Source organism: Mytilus galloprovincialis, chromosome 2 (assembly GCF_965363235.1).
Source record: "Mytilus galloprovincialis chromosome 2, xbMytGall1.hap1.1, whole genome shotgun sequence".
NCBI classification, from domain to species: Eukaryota; Metazoa; Mollusca; class Bivalvia; order Mytilida; family Mytilidae; genus Mytilus; species Mytilus galloprovincialis.
The window spans coordinates 90,838,131-90,859,551 of NC_134839.1; the positions used below are offsets into that span (position 1 = coordinate 90,838,131).

General features: G+C 33.3%; 2 protein-coding genes across 2 annotated transcripts; both read left to right on the forward strand.

The window, feature by feature from the left end:
- LOC143064840 (glucose dehydrogenase [FAD, quinone]-like) lies at window positions 1-21,211 on the forward strand. The gene is made up of 12 exons (XM_076237975.1): window positions 1-87; window positions 455-577; window positions 774-979; window positions 1,755-1,944; window positions 2,409-2,543; window positions 3,226-3,347; window positions 12,574-12,741; window positions 18,501-18,651; window positions 19,376-19,533; window positions 20,052-20,226; window positions 20,461-20,686; window positions 20,944-21,211. The coding sequence occupies exons 2-12, from the start codon at window positions 469-471 to the stop codon at window positions 21,083-21,085; spliced, it is 1,782 nt and encodes a 593-aa protein (XP_076094090.1). The 5' UTR covers window positions 1-87; window positions 455-468; the 3' UTR covers window positions 21,086-21,211.
- Window positions 3,785-8,077, forward strand: LOC143061949 (zinc finger SWIM domain-containing protein 1-like). The gene is made up of 5 exons (XM_076233808.1): window positions 3,785-4,187; window positions 5,299-5,407; window positions 5,731-5,962; window positions 6,222-7,553; window positions 7,899-8,077. Exons 1-5 carry the CDS (start codon window positions 3,940-3,942, stop codon window positions 8,075-8,077), a joined length of 2,100 nt encoding a protein of 699 aa, XP_076089923.1. The 5' UTR covers window positions 3,785-3,939.
- Window positions 21,212-21,421: the final 210 nt, after the last annotated feature.

The following is a 21,421-nucleotide window of genomic DNA, read 5'->3' on the forward strand; positions in this document are numbered from 1 at the left end:
AGGACACAGATGAAGGCCACCGGATAAAAAGACTTTACTTTCCCCATGTATAATAATAACATAAAGCCATACGTGGTGCAGACATAGGTAAGCGCATCTTTCCAGGGATTTTTCTTTTTGTATATCTTAAAAGCTATTTTTTAGCTCTAAGAAAACAAACATGCTTTACTGATCGTAACATATATTGAAGATCAGATGACCAATGATTAAATTTCTGATAGTGTTTATTTTTTTCGTTTTAGAAAATTTCTACGAATGTTAACCTATTATTTATTTATTAGAGAATGAGTAATAATAAAAAATTATATGTTATCATTTCATTGAATCAAAATATAGTACGCTGCTTAAAGAAAGCAATCAGAGAGCATTTCTGTACAAAATTATTAAAGAATATATATGCAATATATGTTTACCGTCGGAAGATATATAATTTAATCACATGAATTTATTTCAGATAGAGTCACAAGAATGGAAGTTACTTGTAGGGTAGCTGTATTTTTGGCGGTTTTTGTACCAATGACAATTTCTGAGAGAATTTTGAACGAACCAATCTTAGACTCGTATGATTATATTGTTGGTAAGTTTTTTTCTTCACGTCTTCACCAAATCAAGCGCAATGATGAGGATTTAAAAACAAAATCAAATGACTTTATCATGACTCACGGTAAATTCCATAAAGAGCCCTTAATTTCACAATATAATTGTAATTTCAATAGCGCGTTAGTTTGAGTTTTGAAGTAGGACCAATTACCATGTATAAAATTGTTTTTCAGTCGGCGGCGGCACTGCAGGGTCTGTTCTGGCGTCACGTCTGTCAGAAGATCCCGTATCTGTACTATTAATAGAGGCAGGTGGTTCAGAGCTAGATAACCCATTGATAGATGTTCCTCTTATGACGACATCACTTCAGTTTTCTGAACAAGACTGGCAATATTTTACTGTCGCTCAAACAAATTCATCATTATCTTTGACTCAAAAGGTACGTTAACATAAAAATTAGATGTGACATGGTTGTCAATGGCACAACTCTTCACCAGAGACCAATTGACGTACGCGTAGTACATAAAAACTTTAGGCAATTTCTAAAAAAAAAAAGTGATAACATCAACTGTTTGGGAAAGTTCTCCTTACTATTTTATTAAAAATCAACGGTCAACAAATCCCTTTTTCAGAATATATTTAACGTCAAAATTAATTCTGAGGAAACCTGCTCATCTTTATGCTGAATACTCTGGTATACAGGAAACAGTCACCAAAGAGCACATGTCAGCCAGTCTATCATATCATAAAGAGTCAATATCATTCCTACTCCGACTTTTTTTTTTGTGTGTGTATCTAAATTTTAAGTTGTTATCACGACTTAGTAACTCATTATCACGATTTATTAACTTATTATCACGACTTAGCAGTTCGGTATCGACAAAGTAACTCGTTATCATGACTTATTTCTTCGTTATCATCGTTACCACGAATAAGTAACTCCTTATAACGACTTACTAACTCGTTATAACAACGTAGCTTACCTTTTTTACAACTTAGATTTCTTGTTACCACAACTAAGCTATCGTACCATTTAAACGGCTAAGCTTTCTCACTATGTTTTGTTATTAAGTCGTGATAACTACACCCTTACACTAACCGACTCTCATAGAATGACAAGGACAACCTTGGTGAATAGGAATAACTATTTTTGTTGAAGTATTTATTTGTATGCAGACTCATATTTAAGTCGGAAACATATACTTGGTTTGTAGCAAGGGTATTGGCCCGTGGGGAAGGTTTTAGGAGGATCGAGTTCTACTCACTATATGGTACACGTCCGTGGAAGCCCGCATGATTATGACGAATGGGCAGCCGAAGGATGTGATGGGTGGAGTTATAATGATGTTTTACCGTACTTTAAAAAGGCAGAGGATGTTCAGATACCAGAATATAAAGATGAAGGTAATACAATGAATACACATGTATGCCTTAAACTCTTTTTTTAGCTCTTAACTAAAGGGGAAATAAAAATGAAATGAAATTTTATGAAAAGTTTGAATTACTAAATAAAGGATAAGAGTCATTCAAGACAAACAAGACAAAGAACAATCCACAAAACACATCACAGACACTAGAAATGTTCAGATGTGTTACAACTTCCCCAAATTAAGGGTGAAGTCAGATGCTCCGAAAAGGAAAACAGTAACGCACAAGAGCGGCAATGATGGTTAACTTGTTTCTAATTAGGACGCCAATATATGGAACTCTGCACTGTTTCTACATTTATTAATTGTTTACGGTGTTATATCGTATGGAATATCCAAAGAAATCAACAACTAATACAAATGCAGTGAAATCTGGAAGTAAAATATTACATTTACATAAAAACCAACTAAAAAATAGTTATATATATGTAATTTTGACAGCGTATCGTTCAACTAGTGGACCGATGACCGTTACCACAACCCCTACAGCAGATAGCCAACTCATCAGTGCTTACCAGCAGTCCGCGGTAGAAAAGGGATGGCCCATAACAGACTGTAGTGGGCCGAACATTACAGGTTAATATAATTTTTAGTATAGCTTAAGGAGATGTGGTCTGGCAGCAAATGAGCCACTATCCAACAGAATCCAAATAAATCGGTGTCAAGCAACTATAGGGGATTGTACGGCTTTCAACAATGCAAAACCCATTTCCACTAATTAATCTTCAGTTGGATTTCACATCATTCAAATTGAATTTCATCTTCGCTAGCCGAGGGTTACGATCAAATCCTCGTGAAGAGGACAGAATAGTATCGTAACCCATGGTTGGCGAATATGATTGTATTCAAGTTTGAGCTGAAATACAGGCGAAGCTACAGTAGATTCAGATAGCTAAAATGGATTTTTTAAAAGATAATTTGCATCAGTTGAGCACTTTATTAAAAAGTCCGGCTTCAGACTGAATATAAACATTTGTTCACAGACAACTTTTGATATCCTTTAAACAAACCTTTAGGCTTGAGGCCAATCGTTCCGATGCAAACCTGAAGACTATAAAGACCAAATTGTTTGCAGATTTACAAAGGATGACTTCAACTGACTTTACTTCAGACGTTCACTTAAGAATCTCTAAAGAATTTCTGTTGAGTCTGCTCCGATATTGTATTAAAGCAGTTTATAAGGTATTACATTTAAAATATTGCTATCTTTTGATTTACTTCAACTTTAGATGTTTGCTGCAAATTTAGTTCGTTACAGGGTTTTGTTCCACCCAAAATGATGTTCGCGCTGGTACAAGGTGCAGCACAGCCAAAGCTTATATACGACCAGCTTTGAACAGGAATAATCTTCAAGTCAGCATAAACAGCCATGTAACAAAGGTACTATGCTTATAATTTAAGTAAAAATTCAACGTTTAGTCTTTACATCTTTTAGAAATTTTGCTCTTATTTATGCAATTGAAAATGAATTCCTCACATCCAAAATTACTAAAAAGATATTAATTTTGGAAAGTACTCATTCCACCTTTTGTCATAATCTGATGATAGATACATTACTATTCTTTAAGTAGTTGAAATGTATACCAAAAAGTCCATTGACACTCATCGATTTGTTTGTGATTGAAAAAGATGTTTTCTTTGTGCCTCCACCTCCTAATTTTCCTACACTATCATTTGTATACCCAACTTAGCGCTATTGGTGACTCTTTAAAAATATATTCACCAAAGATACGACGCTTATAATTTTGTTCGTCGGATGCACGTTTCGTCTAAATAAGAATCATCTAAATGGTGATAAGTAGGGATATAAAGAACGGAGTGTCTATTCGTCCGGCTAGCCGGACAAATAGTCAAAAATGTCTATTCGTCCGGCAATCAAATATGCGCGTGCGCGAAGGTTTGATATCAGCAGCAGTATCATGCGGCGATTAAGTCCCCGGATGAAGTATCGGATTGCAAACGCGCGTACGCGATGGATGTTTTAAGAAATGGAGACCGATTTTATGATTTTGAAGATGTTTTGAAGAAAATAAGGGAATACGAAATTGCTACCAATACTAATTTTTATCGGAGAGACTCAAGAACTATAGCAGCTGCACGAAAAAGAGGAATAAAACGGAATATTAAGCCAGAATTGCTGTTTTACTCTATTACCTTTGCATGTATACAAGGAGGCAAAACGCATAAAAATTGTTCCTCGGGAAAAAGACCAAATCAAAGGTAATTAAAGTGGGTTTTTTTAAGAATTGTTAATGGTTTTAAATTCCTACTTTTTATTAAAACCAAGATCTAACGCTATCGAATTTAAAAAAAAAAACTTTTCTTGGTAAATGAGACCCACCAATTTTTATTTTTATATTTTCATCTTATTTTACCCCCCTTTCTCCCCTCCCCCCACCCCAAAAAAAAACAAGCCTGAATATAGTTCGAAATTTGTCTTAAATAAGCATACATATAATACCCCAAAAATAAATTTACGGAACAGGACGTGTTTGCATCCGTAGTTGATCAAAGATTTTAAGAAACTAACGATATCCGCCAGCAAAATAATGTTGTTTACATATTCTGAGAGATGGAAAAGCATATTTAGGAGGGGACCCAGGAAACGATCCCTTTATGGAGCTTTCATAATGGTTTTGCATACTTTTATGTTACTAAGCATGTTTTATACCAAACGAAAAGAAGGAAAGGGGGATGGGGTGCTCAAACTTTCCCGCTGGAACGTTTGGTATTGCACATTTTAATAATATGAGAATTAAGTCTATGGAACTTTATAAATGTATGAACTTCTTCATTTCGTGTACATCTGTATGTAAAAAATACATTCAGATACAGAATTACAAATATGAAATATGAATGAGGGGGGGGGGGGGGATAGGACCTTTATCAGGACTCCAGGATCGGCTTGGCATTTCGAGATTGACCCTTTCATGATCCTGGAATTCTTTATTTCGGATTTCGGGATGTCAGGATTTACTTTATTTAATTTCGGAACCTTTGGATTTAGTGCTTTTAAGCCCGGGATTTCGGGATCAGGACCCCTCCTATCCCCCCTCATGAATGTGCATGGTTCTGTGCAAAAAATTATTCACAGTGTCGCAGGGCTTCTCATCTGCATTGGCAGATCCAGGGGGGTTGGAACCCCCCTTTTTTTACGATCAATGCATTTGAATGGGATAATATAGTTGGAGGACCCCCCCCCCCCCTTTTTACTCTGGGTTTGGACCCCCTTTTAAAATGGCTGGATCCGACTATGATCTGCATGCATTGTTTAATTTCAAATGAATATTTTCCATGATCATTTCTAATCCTTTGCTGCTTATCATTTCAGGACATTTAGGCAGCATTGCTCATCCAGCATCAGTTTCCTGTTGTCAAGTGATGGACACTACCTAGAATTGAAGTCTATTAACAATGGACATAATCATGACACTTCTGAGGTAAACAAAAAAAATGAATGAAAAAAATAATATATTACACATAAACGAACAACAACAACTGCATTACAAGCTCCTGACTCGGGACAGGCACACACCTACTGAATGTTATGGGGTTAAATATGTTAGCAAGATACCAACCCTCCCCTTACCTGGGATAGGGGTGTTAGAAAACAAGAAAAGAACGAACGAAGAAAAAAAGAAATATATTTAAGTTCACTAAAGTAGTTCAACATAAGATTTTATTCATAGCATTCAATGTATGATGCAGAAATAGTTTGAAAATGTGGTGGTAAAAATACATGGTGTGGTTTTATTTATTTCAGGCTCTGTTTAAACAACTGCCAAGAGAAAGAAGACTTCCAAAGGAAATGACTAAGGAGGCAGAGTCCTTGATCTCTCTCAAAGTAAACAAGAAGCTGTTGAGAGACCATCTTGAACAGAAGACTGGGAAAAAAGTATCACTCAAAGATATTACCAATTTGCAAACAGTTATCAAAAACAGATCAAAATGTCATGATGTTGCTAGCTTGGTAAAGAAACTCCTCATTGACCATGGTAACTATTTAAAAGTGACATTAATTGAATTATCATGACCCATTTTATTTTTCAAAATCTAAATTTTAGCCTAATTTTCATAGTTAACTGATTGATAATGTCTGTTACCTTTTTGCTTATCAAGGAAGACAACATGAAACAGTACCAGTATACATGTATGATGACTCTGCCAATTTTTCAGTTTTATTTATTTCGTCAATATACAGTTTAATACCAGCATAATATCACTGTTTTATATCTAGTTATATTTTTATTTCAGGAACAATAGTTGAATTGTTTGCATCAGAGGATAATGTTTTGCAAGGTTTGTTTTACCAGGACAAGGAAATGCTGCAAAACTTTGAAAATTACCCAGAAATTCTCTTCATTGATTCTACATTTAAGGTGAATAATCTAAGAATGCCTTTATATGTCTTTCTTGTTGAAGACAGTATGGGACAGTCAGAAATTGCTGGACTTTGTTTCTTAGCAGCTGAAGAACAACAGCTTGTTGATCACATGGGGAACCTATTCAAAAAATTTAATCCATCATATCAGAAAATGAAAATGATAATGGCTGATAAAGACTTTATTGAAAGAGAGACATTCAGATCAGTTTTTCCTCATAGTTCTCTACTAATTTGTAGATTTCATGTACTGAAAATATTTCGACGTGAAATAACAGTAGAAAAGATGGGAATAACTTCTTCACAAAGAAATGCTGCACTAGAACTAATCCAGAAACTTGTTTACAGTAGAACTGAGGACGACTATCAGGAGGTGTACAAGGAAATAGAAGAGGTGTGTCCTTCAGCAGTCATTGGATACATTAAAAGCAACTGGCATGGAATTAGAAAAGAATGGGTGTCAGGTATGCAATTAGATGAAGGAACCTTTTTAAATGCTACCAATAACAGACTAGAAAGCTTTAACCAGAAGTTAAAATCTGTTGTGTGTACCAATGCAACCCTAGATGACTTTTTTGACAAGTTTCGACCTCTCATTAGAACATTAAGAAATGAAAGGGACCTTGCAGGAGCAGTTGAACTGCAAAAAGCACGTGTTTGTCAGTTTGAAGACGACTCCCCTGAGAAAAAGTACATCACCTATTTGACAGATTATGCTGCAAAATTTGTTTTGATAAATATCAAAAAGTGTCAAAAAATGCAAATTAGTACAGAAGAAGACACTGGAATTCTGTATTATGAGGATTCTTATGGAAAAATTGCATTGAATGACAAAAAATGTTCCTGTATATTTAACAGATCAATGTCACTTCCTTGTGAACATATCCTTGTTACAAGGTTATTTTTGGGCCTAGATTTGTTTGATGCATCACTTTGCAGCATGAGATGGACACTTTCTTATTATAGACAAAAAATGAGATTGCTGTCAACAGACAAAAGTGTGGAAGGACATGTTATCTGTTCTACTGTGAAAGAGAAAAATGGGCCATTGTCAGAACATCAAAAGTACAGAAAAGCATCAGTTATAACAAACCAGCTTGCATCCCTGTGTGCTGAAGTATCAATGGTAGAATATAAGAAGAGAATAGAGCAGTTAAATCAACTACTGACTAGCTGGAGATCAATAGGCAATAGTATAATATCAGGTAAATGTTTATATAATTTACATGTACATTTATCTGTACTTTTATTAGAACAGCCTATATTTTTTTTTATAGAATAACAATCAGAATGAGAAAAATTATTCAAAGTTTTCCCTACATGTACATTTAATACTGCATAGCTGATAACATAAATCTTTTTCAAAATTAAAAAAAAACCCAGATATTTTTAGTTTTCCTTTATAGTACTAAGTATCGCTGTGATCAATGCCATGTTCTGATGGTAGCTTTTTTCAATTTTTATTTTCATGCAATATTGGTATTTATGTTTTTAATTTAACTTTCTAAAATAATACCTACTGCTACATGTACTATTATTTTCATTTTTAGATATTTCAATCAGTGAAGATATTCTACATGTTTTAAGTGGATGTGACCAACCAGGGTTTGCAAACAGGACAGCAGATAACAGTACAGCATATAGCAGTACAGCATATAGCAGTACAGCAGATAGCAGTACACCAATTTCTGGGAATGATATGCACGAACAAGGTTTTAACTTTTTTTAAACTGTTTTGGTATATATCAATAATCATAAAGGTGTGCTTCATTGTCAGTGGTTACTACATGTTTTTTCTTTTGCTAACAAATATAATGTTTAAACATATTATTTGCAAAAGTAACAAAAGGGATTGGACACAAGTTATAACAACATTAGAGATGTCCTCTCCCAATATAATGAGATAAGTGTCTACTGCAGAACAGTTTTTATATATTTTATTCATACATCTATACTTCTATAATTTCTCATCCTGAATGTTCATAACTGCCATTGAACATTAAGCAAGCAACAATAAATATACATGGTCTAAAATAGCAACAATCAACATTCATTCTATCTTGGCATGAATCAACTGAAAACTGTTCCAAAAGCTAAACATTGGTATTGTAAAAAATGTAAGCAAATCAATAAATAAAGATTCATCAAAATTATATCCAATAGCATATACATGTATCATATTGTTCCTCATTATGTCTGCCATTTTTTGCTTAAAGGGTATCAGTTTAGTTCAGACAATAGTATTTTTATTTGATAAAGTAAAGAACAATGAATACTACTAGAAAACGTCATTTGAAATTTATGGTTAGTAAAGCCTGTCTTACCAAATATTTGTGCAGACGCTTGTGATGACAATGGATCTTTGTATTTTTTCCCAATTAAGTATGTATCGCCATAATTGTATAGCTACTTTTTCAATAAAATTGATAAGTTTCTTCTTAATGATTTAAAACATTGTGCTTTCCATTTTTTTTGTATTTGTATTTTTATCACTTCTTACTATTATTTGATCTTGTATACATGTATATACTATATATGCTGCTATTTATAACATATGATTGTTTAATATGATATTTGATGTTAATTTTATTGATAGTATTTTTATTTTCTTTGAATTTAACTACTTCATATAAAATAAATTTACATGTCTTGAAATAAATTGTTATGGTTTCCCTCTGCAAGCAAAGTTTTTTTTATGGTATTATAGGAATCTTTCTGTCCATCTATATAAAAATAAGGAGATGTGGTATAATTGCCAACGAGCCAACATCCATTTGTCTGTCCATGATCTTCATATGTTCCTAGTTTGCATACTATATACACCAAAAACAAAGCTTTATATGATCAGTGACTGTATAAAGCACAATTAATAGGTCATGTGCATTGTAAATGTACACTGAGCCAATCTGGACCAAACTGTCAAAATCCTTCTTTTGGATGTATGTATTGCCTCACATGTGTAGAGTCACATTATGTGAGACAAGTTGATGCTTATCAAGTGGCAACAACTTAAGCTGTTTGTTTTAAGATGTATATTTCAGAAAGTATAAGACTTTGATACCTCATTTTATATCCTGCATACAGATGCCTTATAGCTTTTAAATTATTGTTCATTGTCCTTGACCTCATTTCAAAATTTTCAGACACCAACTTCCAGTTGGCCATTTAATAGATTTTCATATATATATATAAAATTGAGAATGGAAATGGGGAATGTGTCAAAGAGACAACAACCCGACCAAATAAAAAAAACAACAGCAGGTCACCAACAGGTCTTCAATGCAGCGATAAATTCCCGCACCCGGAGGTGTCCTTCAGCTGGCCCCTAAAGAAATATATACTAGTTCAGTGACAATGAACGCCATACTAATTTCCTAATGTACACAAGAAACTAAAATTAAAATAATACAAGACTAACAAAGGCCAGAGGCTCCTGGCATATACATGTATGTTTAATACTATGTGTTAATACATGTACACTTTTCCTAGAAAATACTGATCAGAATGACTTCATATTTGTTTCCCATTTGACCTTTGTCAGATGAATTGGTAGGCATTTTAGACCTGCTTTCTTTCTGGTTTATCTAGCAAGAATATGGTTTTGGAGTGGACATAAGATAAATTATTTAAACTTGAAGGTCAAGTTAAGAGGTAATCTTAAATGCCATGGAACACTTTGTTCTGAGTTGTAGCATCCATGCGATAAATATCAAAAGCCTACAACAAGAATTTGTAACATCTCTATATACAAATCCTTACATAAACAAATCAAATATTTTGATCGTGCCGTCTTTAGTTTAAACATATTTGTCTTTGGTCAAGATAAATATGATATGTCATACATGGATACTGCTATACATTATCTTGTCATGCCAATATAATAAGTCAGTCTAAAGACAAAAACAAATTTGGCCCAGGCATTGAAGCTTTTATTAGAACAACTTTGAAAAAATTGATTAAAACTAAAGGGATGGCATTGCTACAAAGGCACCAACCATGAACATGATGAAATCTCTATGTTTATGAGGAAAAGTTTCGAATATAAAACATTAAATGGTTATGAATCGGAAGGGGTTGAACTACCAAAAAACCCATGACGTGTTAATATTCTCTACCACCTATAGTCATACAGTGTCCCATGTTGTCATGTTTCACTTACTTTCAATTCCTTTCAAACTTTATTAAAAAAAATAAGGAGATGTGGTATGATTGCCAATGAGGACAGTCCACCAAAGTTTTAAAGTAAATGTCAGCAATTATTGGCAACCGTTCAGCCTTCAACAATGAGAACAACCCAGACGGTATGGTTGGCTATATCTGACATCAACTTGAAAAATATGAAGAAGACATGAACTAACGGCAACCACTGAACAACAGGCTCCTAACTAAGACAGACACATGAAAAAAGTGGCGAAATTAAACATGTTCAAGAGTGCTCAATGTGTATACATATCTTTATTTGCATATAACACACGCGCGGATATATTAAATTGGAGAGGTAATTGAGGTTCCGATTTCCCTAAAAGTCATAGATATTATAACAATTAAGCTGTATATTCTGAAGAAAGTTCATTTGCATTCAATGGTTTGTAGCTTTTAATTGAGACAATTAAATGCAAGTGCATGCACCCGAGATTTAAAATTAGATATATATAACGTTATTTTCTTTTCCTGCCAAATTGACACATTTTTAAATTCCGTTTATTTTGATAGAAGATGTACTGTTTAGTTCCATTGGTAACTTTAACATGCTTTTCAGAAATTTACCATGACATGTTATGAGCATGAACTAGACTTTCGAGCTCAGTCTGTATAAATATGAATATAAAAGTCCGATAGGTGATCAAATCAACCGTCTAGGTTTTTCAATGTGTTCTTTTTCATTAAACTATGTTAGACTTTATTTTAATCTTTATTTCTCCGAACTTATCAGCCTTTACTTATCTCCTTAAAAATAAGGCATAACTTCATGAATCATAATAAAAATTGTTCCTATCTTTGGCCGGACAAATAGCAAAATACCGTATAAATGCTATTTGTCCGGCTTGCCGGACGAATAGACATTTTTGCCTATTTGTCCGGCTAGCCGGACGAATAGACATTTTTGACTATTTGTCCGGCTAGCCGGACGAATAGCCACTGCCTATAAAGAAAGCATCTTCTAAAAATCAATACCTAAAAGCAAATGAAGCCTCATTAAAATAAACAGCTGCGCCATGAGCGCATGATACGCCCGACGTCTTGTGTGGAAGTTTTATGCAATAATCATAAATAGTTTCTGAGAAATTTTTAAGCAATAACCATATATTCTTTTTGAGACACGGCGGGACATGTTAAGCCCCTACCCTGTTTTTTTTTTTTACAAAAACCTAAATATCACTAAAATAAAATTTTGAATCAAAACCAAAAAGTATACAAATCTTAAGATTAATATTAACAAAGACGTGTGTAAAGTTTTAAGCAATAATCATAAATTGTTTTTGAGATACGGCACAACATGTAAAACAACCCTCCCTCTTTTTTACAAAATACTCAATAACTCAAAAATGAAATTTTGAATCATCACCAAAAAGTATACAGACATGTTAAACCCCCACCCTGTTTTTTTTTTTTTTACAAAAACCTAAATATCACTAAAATAAAATTTTGAATCAAAACCAAAAAGTATACAGATCTTAAGATTAATATTAACAAAGACGTGTGTACAGTTTTAAGCAATAATCATAAATTGTTTTTGAGATACGTCACAACATGTAAAAAAACCCTACCTCTTTTTTACAAATTACTCAATAACTCACAAATGAAACTTTGAATCATCACCAAAAAGTATACCGATATTAAGATTAATATAACTAAGAAGTGTTTAAAGTTTTAAGCCATAATCAAGAATCGTTTTTGAGATACGGTGCGACATGTGAAAAAAAAACACCCCCCTGTTTTAGTTACAAAGTGCCGTAACTCAAAAAGTATTAATCTTATTTTCACCAAAAAGTATACAGATCATTTGACCATCATAAGAAACAACTATATTAAGTTCATGAAATTCGGATACGTCGTTCTCAAGTTACGGTGCGACATGTTTACGCCGGACAGACAGACGGACGGACAGACGGACGGACACCGGACATTTGTATCAAAATTTTGACGGGCGTATAAAAAGACGTTCTTTCACATGTGTTCTTCTTAGTTTTAGGGCCTTTTTTGCTAGGAATGCATTTTTTACAGATTAAAATAGAAAACAACAGAGCTGTTGGAGTAGAATTCGAGAAAGATGGGAAAATAAAGAGTGTTTCTGCTACAAAGGAAATTATTCTGTCAGCCGGAGCTATTGGATCTGCACAGCTTCTAATGTTGTCTGGTGTCGGACCACGAGAACATCTACAAAAGTTAAAGGTAAATATCCCAAGTGTTTTCAATTATTTTCGGTAATATAAGGAATATTCCATTTATTTGAATATCTTGCGATGATGTCAGATGTCAAACCGAATCATTCGCAAGAATATGCAAAGCTACTTGCGGTGTTTTATTTACATGTAAAGTCTTAAAATATAATGTTCAAGTATCGTACACAAAGTATAGCTTACCATATGCTGGTGTCCTGACATAAATAATTTTAGAATCCCTTTCATAATGGATTTTAAAATAAAACGATTCATCTTCTAGTTGCACGTCTATAGTTAGAAATCCTAATAATGCGGTGACAGAAGTGTAAAAAGTCGTCTAGATCGCGAGTTTAATCTCCCCAAATAACACACGGCTAAAAATGGTCTTAACTTAAAGACAAATATGTCTTCTTTAGTTTTTGCCCTGTCGTCAGAATTTCGTACGGTCACATTTTTCTAAAAAGTCGTTTTAATGACTAGTAGTATATTGGAGAGTTTCAACCCCCCTTTTTCAAAATGAAAAATTGTGTACGTTTGCTTACATTTAATTGAAATAGTTTTTCTTGAAGCCATTTTTATATATCAAAATATTCTATTTAGTATTTTATTTTCTTCTAATCTATAAAATTTGCGAAGTTTGGAGTGTTTAAAATTGAGGTAATTTTAATTGCAAATTCAGGCACAAACTTTAGTTTCTTCTTCATATTAGTAATAAAAATTATCCCATAATATTTTAATCATATAGTATTTCATAAAACTAATAAACGATAAAAATTTCGGAACTAAAATATAAAAAAACCTTAAGAAATCAATGGAAAAAAGAATGGACTAAAAACTTCAATTTCAACACGGAACTTAATCACTTGCCTTCCGTCACATTTTGTGTATTAGTCAATAATTTGGTCTCAACTGATATATGAAATTACTACCTTTTTCGCTATTATATACACACATTTTCAATTAAAGTGCACATATATGCCACATACTTTGTTTGTATATGTTTATATTCTGTTTTTTTGTTATAAAACATCAAATATACTTTGTCAGAAAAGTCTTATTGTAAAATCAAAATAATTGACGGATAGTTTCAGTAAATATTCCGTGATATGTCAAGTCCGTTACAACTTGCTCCAATAAGTCCAAAGAAAAGACAAAAGTCGTTCAATTTTATGCAGTGCTTAATATGCGAAAAAAACCAAACTCGACTGGAATTTTGAGTCAATTTACCCATATAGGGAAGTCGATTTTTGTATCTGCATCGAATAAAAGATTGGATGAGGTGAACATCAAGATGTTTCATGCACAGGCACTTTTTTCTGTCAATATGGTGTAACTATCCATACCCGTACGAAAAATCACCCTTGTGATTTTCCGTACGGGTATGGATAGTTAACCCCATATTGACAGAAACAGGTGCCTGTGATTTCATGCGATAGCTGTTAATTCGAAGAACTCCGTGCAGGCAGTTTATCATCGTTCATGCTACAAAAGTTACACAAGTTAACATATTTGTGCCCCCTTTTAGAGCGAGGAAGCTTCTTATCTGATATTTAATGACGACATACAATTATCGGACTGTTGTCCCCCAGTTTCGAGTATTTGTATGCGTTCTAGAATGCAGTCGTTCAACTGGAGCGCTTGTATATTTTGTTGCAACAAAACATTTTAGAAATATCAAAAACTACTCAAGTTTGAATCAGATGAGCGTATGAAGAATGTTTTATCCGTGTCAGATAAAGTTAAAATTGAAATAGTTTTTCCGTCCATCTTTTAAACTTCAAGCACTCTGTCATTTTGGTTGCATTACAAATCATTTGCTAAAAACGAAAAAAGACCAACAAAAATCCAAACCCGTGAAAGCAGATACCTCAGATCACGATACTGCTTTTACTAATTTTATTTTGGCTATTGACAACGATTTAATGGTCATTCCTCATGACACCGTTACTTGATAAATATAGATCTTTTCTTCCGACTGACTCTAATTTAAAATATTCTACTTGTAACATGCGGTCTAAACTTATTGATTTCTATAGAAATTCAGTTGTCAAACAACTTCAACAAGTTCAAGGCAAATATAGTAGCAAAATAACTATTTGAGATGCCATATCAGCTGCTAGGCAATTGAAAACTGACCTCAAAATCTCAATGTCAACGGTAATAGACACAAATAACGGACAGATATTTCATTCCGCTGCAAGTATACTTAGAAAAGACATCGAAACTCTAAAGAAGAATACATAACTTCGGATGAATGGTCTCTTCCTTCTTCAATTCAGTCAATGCCTTCGTATTTATTGCAATTCATTTTATAGTTACTCGATGAAACTGAATACAACCAAGACTATTCTCAGGAAATGGCACCAGAGAAATTGCGTAAATGCTAAGCAATTGTTAAGTCAATCGTTTGTGTGACCAATTTTGTTTTACTCTTTTTCATTTAGGATTGGCTTTACAAATGTACCATGAGTTTGGTTCAAAACACCTTGTTGAAACATTGAATGCCAATGGATTTTACGCTTCTTAAAGTAAAGTGCGACCCTATCTAATGTGTTGCCAACCATGAAATTGAGCGAATTCAAGATAGTGTGTACATCTCGTATATTTGTTTCCTCAGCACCTTTGCAGACACGCATATGGATGTCATCAGACCTTCCTAAACCCCCTTTTAGATCTCTGTTAAATCTTGGATGAATTGATAGGGATGGTTTGAAGCTGGTATTTTTTTTAGGAACAAATGTCTTCGGACTTCCTACAATACCTTGTCTATACTTGTAAAAAAAAACTCAAAATAACGTGTTTGCTTTGAGCAGAACCTTTCATGTGTCTTGTCATGTCTTGTGACGGTTGATCAAAATGAAGATGATGAAGATAACGGTTGATTTGGTATAAAGCTTGTTGCACTGGTACACCCAGGTTAGGGGGAGTGTTGGCGCGCCCTTAAAAAAGTTAAACCCCGCCACATTCTGTTTGTGTCAGTTTCAAGTCACGAGACGGTAATGCAGTGTTTGTCGTTTGTTTCTATATACTATATTTGTGTGTTTCTAATTCATTTTGTACATTAATCGGGCCGTTATATTTTTCGTTTGTTTTACATTATTTATTTCGGGAATTGAAGACTTTGCAGTATGAATTTTACTCATTGCTGAAGCCCGTACGGGACCTATAATTGTAAGTTAATTTATGTCTCATTTGCAATCATATCGCATCTTTTTTTTTTTATATGGAATACATTTGAAGTTTGTGGTACGTTGCAAGGAAAAAAGGGGGGATATAGGTACAAAACCTATAATGTAATAGATTTTAACCAGAGTAAAATATACAACAACAGATAATACTATGGAAGCAGTAATAATTGTGAAAAAGACCAAAAGCAACCAGTAGTCTATAAAAAAAACCTGAAGTATCCGCAAATTCAATTTTAGGTTATATTTGACTGTAGTGTTCTATTGCTTTGGTTTGATACCTCACCCAATATGATAGTTTAAAAAATAATTTTAAAGTATTGTCCTGCATGACACTTGATGTTTACCTGAAATTGAAATTTGTCATAAGGTTAAGGTGCTCTAAACATTTTATAGGTTGAAAACTTGATTTTTGAAGTTTTGTTTATAAAACGTCGTTTTATGAATTTTTTTGATAAAAAAAATCTCAATGATTAAGGTTTATGTATAATAACAAACATTACTAAAGCCAAAACAGTATCATTTGTATTTAGGTAGAGTTTAGAAATATAAAAAAAATGTCAAAATTGGAACCTTCCCAAATTTTCACAGATTTTTACATATGACCTTTGACCTCAATTTTAAAAAAATGTGACCATATCAAGTCTTGACGACAGGCATATTATTATAGTACACTATTTCTTCTTTCCAATGATATATTATATAAGTTTGTGTTCGGTGGGGAGATTAAATTAAAAAAAATCTGCCTTCAGTCACCGCACTATAACGTTTGATTACCCGATTTGAAAACGGTGACTTATCGGGAAAAGATGCAGTTTTCGGCTGGTTTTTATCATTCAAACTGATTTAATTTAAAAACGAGTTCATGGACCCCTCTTTTTTAAAATGACATTTGGTTTGATTACGTAAGAAGATAATGTGTACCAATTTTCATGATTTTTTTTTTTTAATTTGATTAATATACAGCAAAGAATGACGGGTTTTTCCTACATTCATGATCATTTGATTGATTTGAATTATTTGTAAAAATAAAATGTACAAATCAGTGGCGTAGCTGAGTAATTTTTACGTATATGCCCGAACCTTGGCGAGGGGTCTGAGGGGGTGCCAACCGCTCAATGTCAAAGCACCTGATGGTAGTGGGTTCGAGGGGACAAAGTCCCTGAAAGCTATCGAGTTATCGAGAATGAGATCTACCATTCCTGTCAGTGACAAAATCATTAATAGCAACACACTTTTGAATCTAATTGTTTTTTATTTGTGTTTAATTTTGAAATATGTTTTACTTATTCATCTTTTTAAACTGGAAGCTAGTGGTCATTGGTTTTAGTGAAAACGTCCGAACCAATATTACTTTCAAATATGTTTAAAGGGAGCCGCGTGAGTGAACATACAATCGACAAATGCACCTTTTAATGGACATGAACATTTATTTCTAACAGGTGCAATATAAAAATTCCCTGGAACACCTATGATTTCTTCCCACAAAAAGTGAATCAATTTATCAGTCCCTTAAAAGATTTAAAAAAAAAATTCTTGGTCTAGAATATTAAAGTGTGCCAATATTTCATGATAATCTATAAAGTTTTATAAATTGATCATTAAAAAACAATTAATTGCGTAAAGAAAGTCCGGCTATGAGTAAAGGTCAGAAAAATGAACGACAACAAAATTAATACTTTCAAAAATTTGCCTCAGACATTAATCATAAAAAACCTCTTCCAAACTTTCATAAAATTCGATGAAAGTTTGACAAAGTAGTTAATGTAATTGAGAATTAACAAACTTTAAGCCCAAACTGTGACCAGTCCACTTGTTAATTGCAGAAATAATACCCTTTATCCATTAAATGCGGGAAAATTAAAGCATTATTATATTGCTCTGGATACTCTTTTGATCATAAACATTTTTTGTCCAACTGTCGTAAAATTTCACGGAGAGCCTTTCAAAACACTTTATCCATTCGAAACCTTGATATTGACGCCGTCTTCAACGCTTTGACTCACTTTTGAGACATAAATCACAGGCTCGACAAAAAAATGCAAACCGCAAATCTCAGCAGATAATGAATTGCATTAAATATCAGAAAAGTACGCAGAATTCAAAGTAGATTCAGACTTTTACAGAAAATTGGAAGAAATCTATGATAGGATCTAGTTTATTAAAGTAAATTCAGTCCCTTTTTATTCACAATAACAATCCACTGCAGAAAGAATCACGCGGCTGATGTGCTTTGAACCAGATTTTCTTATTCTATATAATTTTTTTTTTTCATTTTCAAAATTCAAGTGTACGCCCGGGAGTTTTGACGTAAACGTAGCTACGCGCATGCAAATTTATGCAATATTTATATAACATATAAATTACGGTCCATAAATCCGTATTTTTAGGAAATATCTGAAATTTGAACCTCAATTTACTCAAAAAGTAGTACATGAAGGTATATTTTATATTACGTTTTGATTTAATCAGGTAAAAAATAGCCTTCATGCAAATTTTCATCAAAATTTAAATACGGGATCAAAACTGTATCGTATGCCCTTAAACATAGATACACCAAATTGTCCGCACTCTTCAATTTCAGATCGATGTGAAGAAAGACTTGCCAGTTGGTAACAACTTAAAGGACCATTTACTTATCTTTATGTCTTATAAGTTGAATGTATCATGGGCAGTGAATCAGGAAAAATTGAACAATATTGAGGAACAAGAAAACTACATACTCAACAACAAGGGTAATCATTATATCAAAGCGGAATGCTTAAATCTCTCATCATTTTATTTTACTTTACAGTTAAAAAAAAGTTATAAAACAACAACATAAGTTGAAGAAAGAACATGATAGACAAAAGAAAGAGAACGAAATGACACACAACAAACAACGAAAAGTTTCAAAACATATGTATCCCCCAAAAATGTTAATGTCAGAAGTTATTGCTCCTCAAAGCTAACTTTCAAATCACTCAAAAGTATTGGTTTTGTGACACTCGCTACTCGAATTTGTGGAACCGCCGTATAAGGTGTATAGTCATGAAAGGAAACGATTAGGGAGCTACCATTTGATTTTTATGCGGGGACTAGGATGAAAAATTTTGTCCTGCATTTTTTTTTAGTTGTAATCTCTGTCCTGCCTTTTTATTTTTCACTCTATTCGGTCCTGCCTTTTTTTTTTATTAGTTTATCCTGACTTTTTTTACCTAAATTGTCATCCTGCCTTTTTTTTTTTGCAAAGTGTCTCATCCTGCCTTTTTTTTTACTCAAAACTCCTGTCCTGCCTATTTTTTTTCAAATTTCATCCTAGCCCCCCATAAAAATCAAATGGTAGCTCCCTTACTTGTTAATTGATGCTGGTCAATATAAATCTAGTCAGATAAGTTTTTGTATGTAACTTATTTAGACCAAATCTCGAACTCATTGCCTAAATTTAAATAATCAGCTTTAAAAAATTGAATTCTACAGGAATATACAGTGGCACAGGATGTGATGCACTCTTGTTTGCACAGACAGGGAAAGAGTCTAGTGATAGAGGATCCCCAGATGTTGAAGTTCATTTCTTCAGTAGTGCACCAGAAGAAGAACAGTTACGAAATGGCTTGGATCAAAACATCAAGGATGAAGTATTACTATATAAACTAGAAATTGTCAGATCAATAACAAATCAAAAAGAAAATCGGGGAGATTTTTTTTTTGCAACAGTTTATATGTCTGTTAAAGCCAGGATTTGAATGACAAATACTTGGATACAGTTTGAATTTCTTTCGAGTATATATTAATTTTTAGCTTAACATTCATGTTTAAGAGTTTGACTGAAAGGCTTATCTTTCGAAACTGTGAAAGAAAAGGTTTAGTTTGTGAGATTTTACCTTTTTTGTATTTTTAATGTGGATTTGTTAACTTGTTTTCAATGAACTGACAGGGTCATTCTTCCTCAATTCTAGCTGCAGAACCGTAGCTCTTAGGTCCTTATGTTATTTTTGACTATTTGCAGACCATAGAGTCAAAAAATAACATAAAGGACATGAGAGTTACGGTTCTGCAGCTACATCAATTTATGCTTCATTATTTTTTGTTGTCTGTTAATCATAGCACATTGTTTCACCCACATGTCTTTAGACCGTAACATTTCTCTGGATAGCTCTTGGATAAAATGGTGGCAGATGCTTCTTCCACTGGCATTAGGTTTCTACCTGTATATTTACACCCCAAAAGTCAGGGCACAATAAGACTAAAGAGCAAAGACCCCTTTGATTATCCAGCTCTAGACCCAAATTACCTTGCACACCAAGATGATGTGGATGGGTTTGTGAGAGGTAAGAATTCCCTTGTAAAAGCAATATTATGCAACTTTCAGAGTTGTTCTTTTCACTTACTGTAAATTCATGTTTTTGTATATTTAAGAATTGAAATGACCATCCCACAACTATTTTGAGTATACATGTATTATTATACATTCAATACTACTTTCTCTTTGTTGTATGAGGCTGGGCTGACCTAAGAAGTAAGTACATAATTTTCCTTGTTTAATACTGCTTCTATGTTTTAAGCTGTCAGAGTGGTTCAGGATATAGAAAGCAGTACAGCTATGCAGAAGATTGGAGCTACATTGATACCACGTGTGTATGAAGGTTTCTGTGATGATATGGAGTTTGACAGTGATGACTACTGGAGATGTTACACAAAGAATCTGGCCTCTTCAGCCTTCCATTATTCCTGTACATGTAGAATGGGTTCTGCTAATGACCCAACAGCAGTGGTTGATCCACAACTTAGGTAAAGTAGACCATTTGTCCAATTATAGTATTAGCATACTATATATACATTATGGTTAAACGCCTATATGTAAACTATATGCATGATTCCAGAGCTGCTTGATTAAACTCCATGTTACCTTTTGAACTTTTCTTGCAAAGTCTTTGTTAGAACATAATCATAACAAAGTTTTCAATATTTGTTTTTTTTATGTATCTAGAGTGTTTTTGCCCAACAGCTTCTATTCAACATTATTGTATTTTCATTATCATTATCAGGGTGAAAGGTATATCAGGCTTGAGGGTTGCAGATGCTTCTGTAATGAGAGATATAGTATCTGGTAATACACACACACCAGTGGTGATGATAGCAGAGAAAGCAGCTGACATGATAAGAGGGAGGACTACCACTGGCCAATAACACATAATTAATACTTATATTATTATACATGCTTTGAATTATCTAATTCATAATTATTAAATGATAAAAATACATGAAATTATCTTCCTCTTTCAGTACACTACAATAAATCAGAAGTGCATTCAATTTGCCTATTTTTATATGCCTGCATGTCAAACAAGGCTAAAAAGACTGTTACCAAAATAATTTTTGAACAGTTATTTGTTAATATCCTGCAATGAGACAATTTCTTTTTGTAAATATTTATATTTTCCCTGAAATCAAATTGCCTTAGCAAATCGTGTGATTCATGAATAGGTGGTGAAAACATACTGCCTCAGCACTCCAATGAGGTTC

Excerpts from the sequence above, each read along its gene's own strand:
- LOC143064840 (XM_076237975.1), top strand. The coding sequence starts at position 469 with ATGGAAGTTACTTGTAGGGTAGCTGTATTTTTGGCGGTTTTTGTACCA. Across the intron at positions 578-773 it reads CTCGTATGATTATATTGTTG|TCGGCGGCGGCACTGCAGGG; the intron begins GTAAGTTTTTTT and ends ATTGTTTTTCAG. Across the intron at positions 18,652-19,375 it reads CTACATACTCAACAACAAGG|GAATATACAGTGGCACAGGA; the intron begins GTAATCATTATA and ends TGAATTCTACAG.
- LOC143061949 (XM_076233808.1), top strand. The coding sequence starts at position 3,940 with ATGGATGTTTTAAGAAATGGAGACCGATTTTATGATTTTGAAGATGTT. Across the intron at positions 5,963-6,221 it reads GAAACTCCTCATTGACCATG|GAACAATAGTTGAATTGTTT; the intron begins GTAACTATTTAA and ends TTTTTATTTCAG. Across the intron at positions 7,554-7,898 it reads AGGCAATAGTATAATATCAG|ATATTTCAATCAGTGAAGAT; the intron begins GTAAATGTTTAT and ends TTTCATTTTTAG.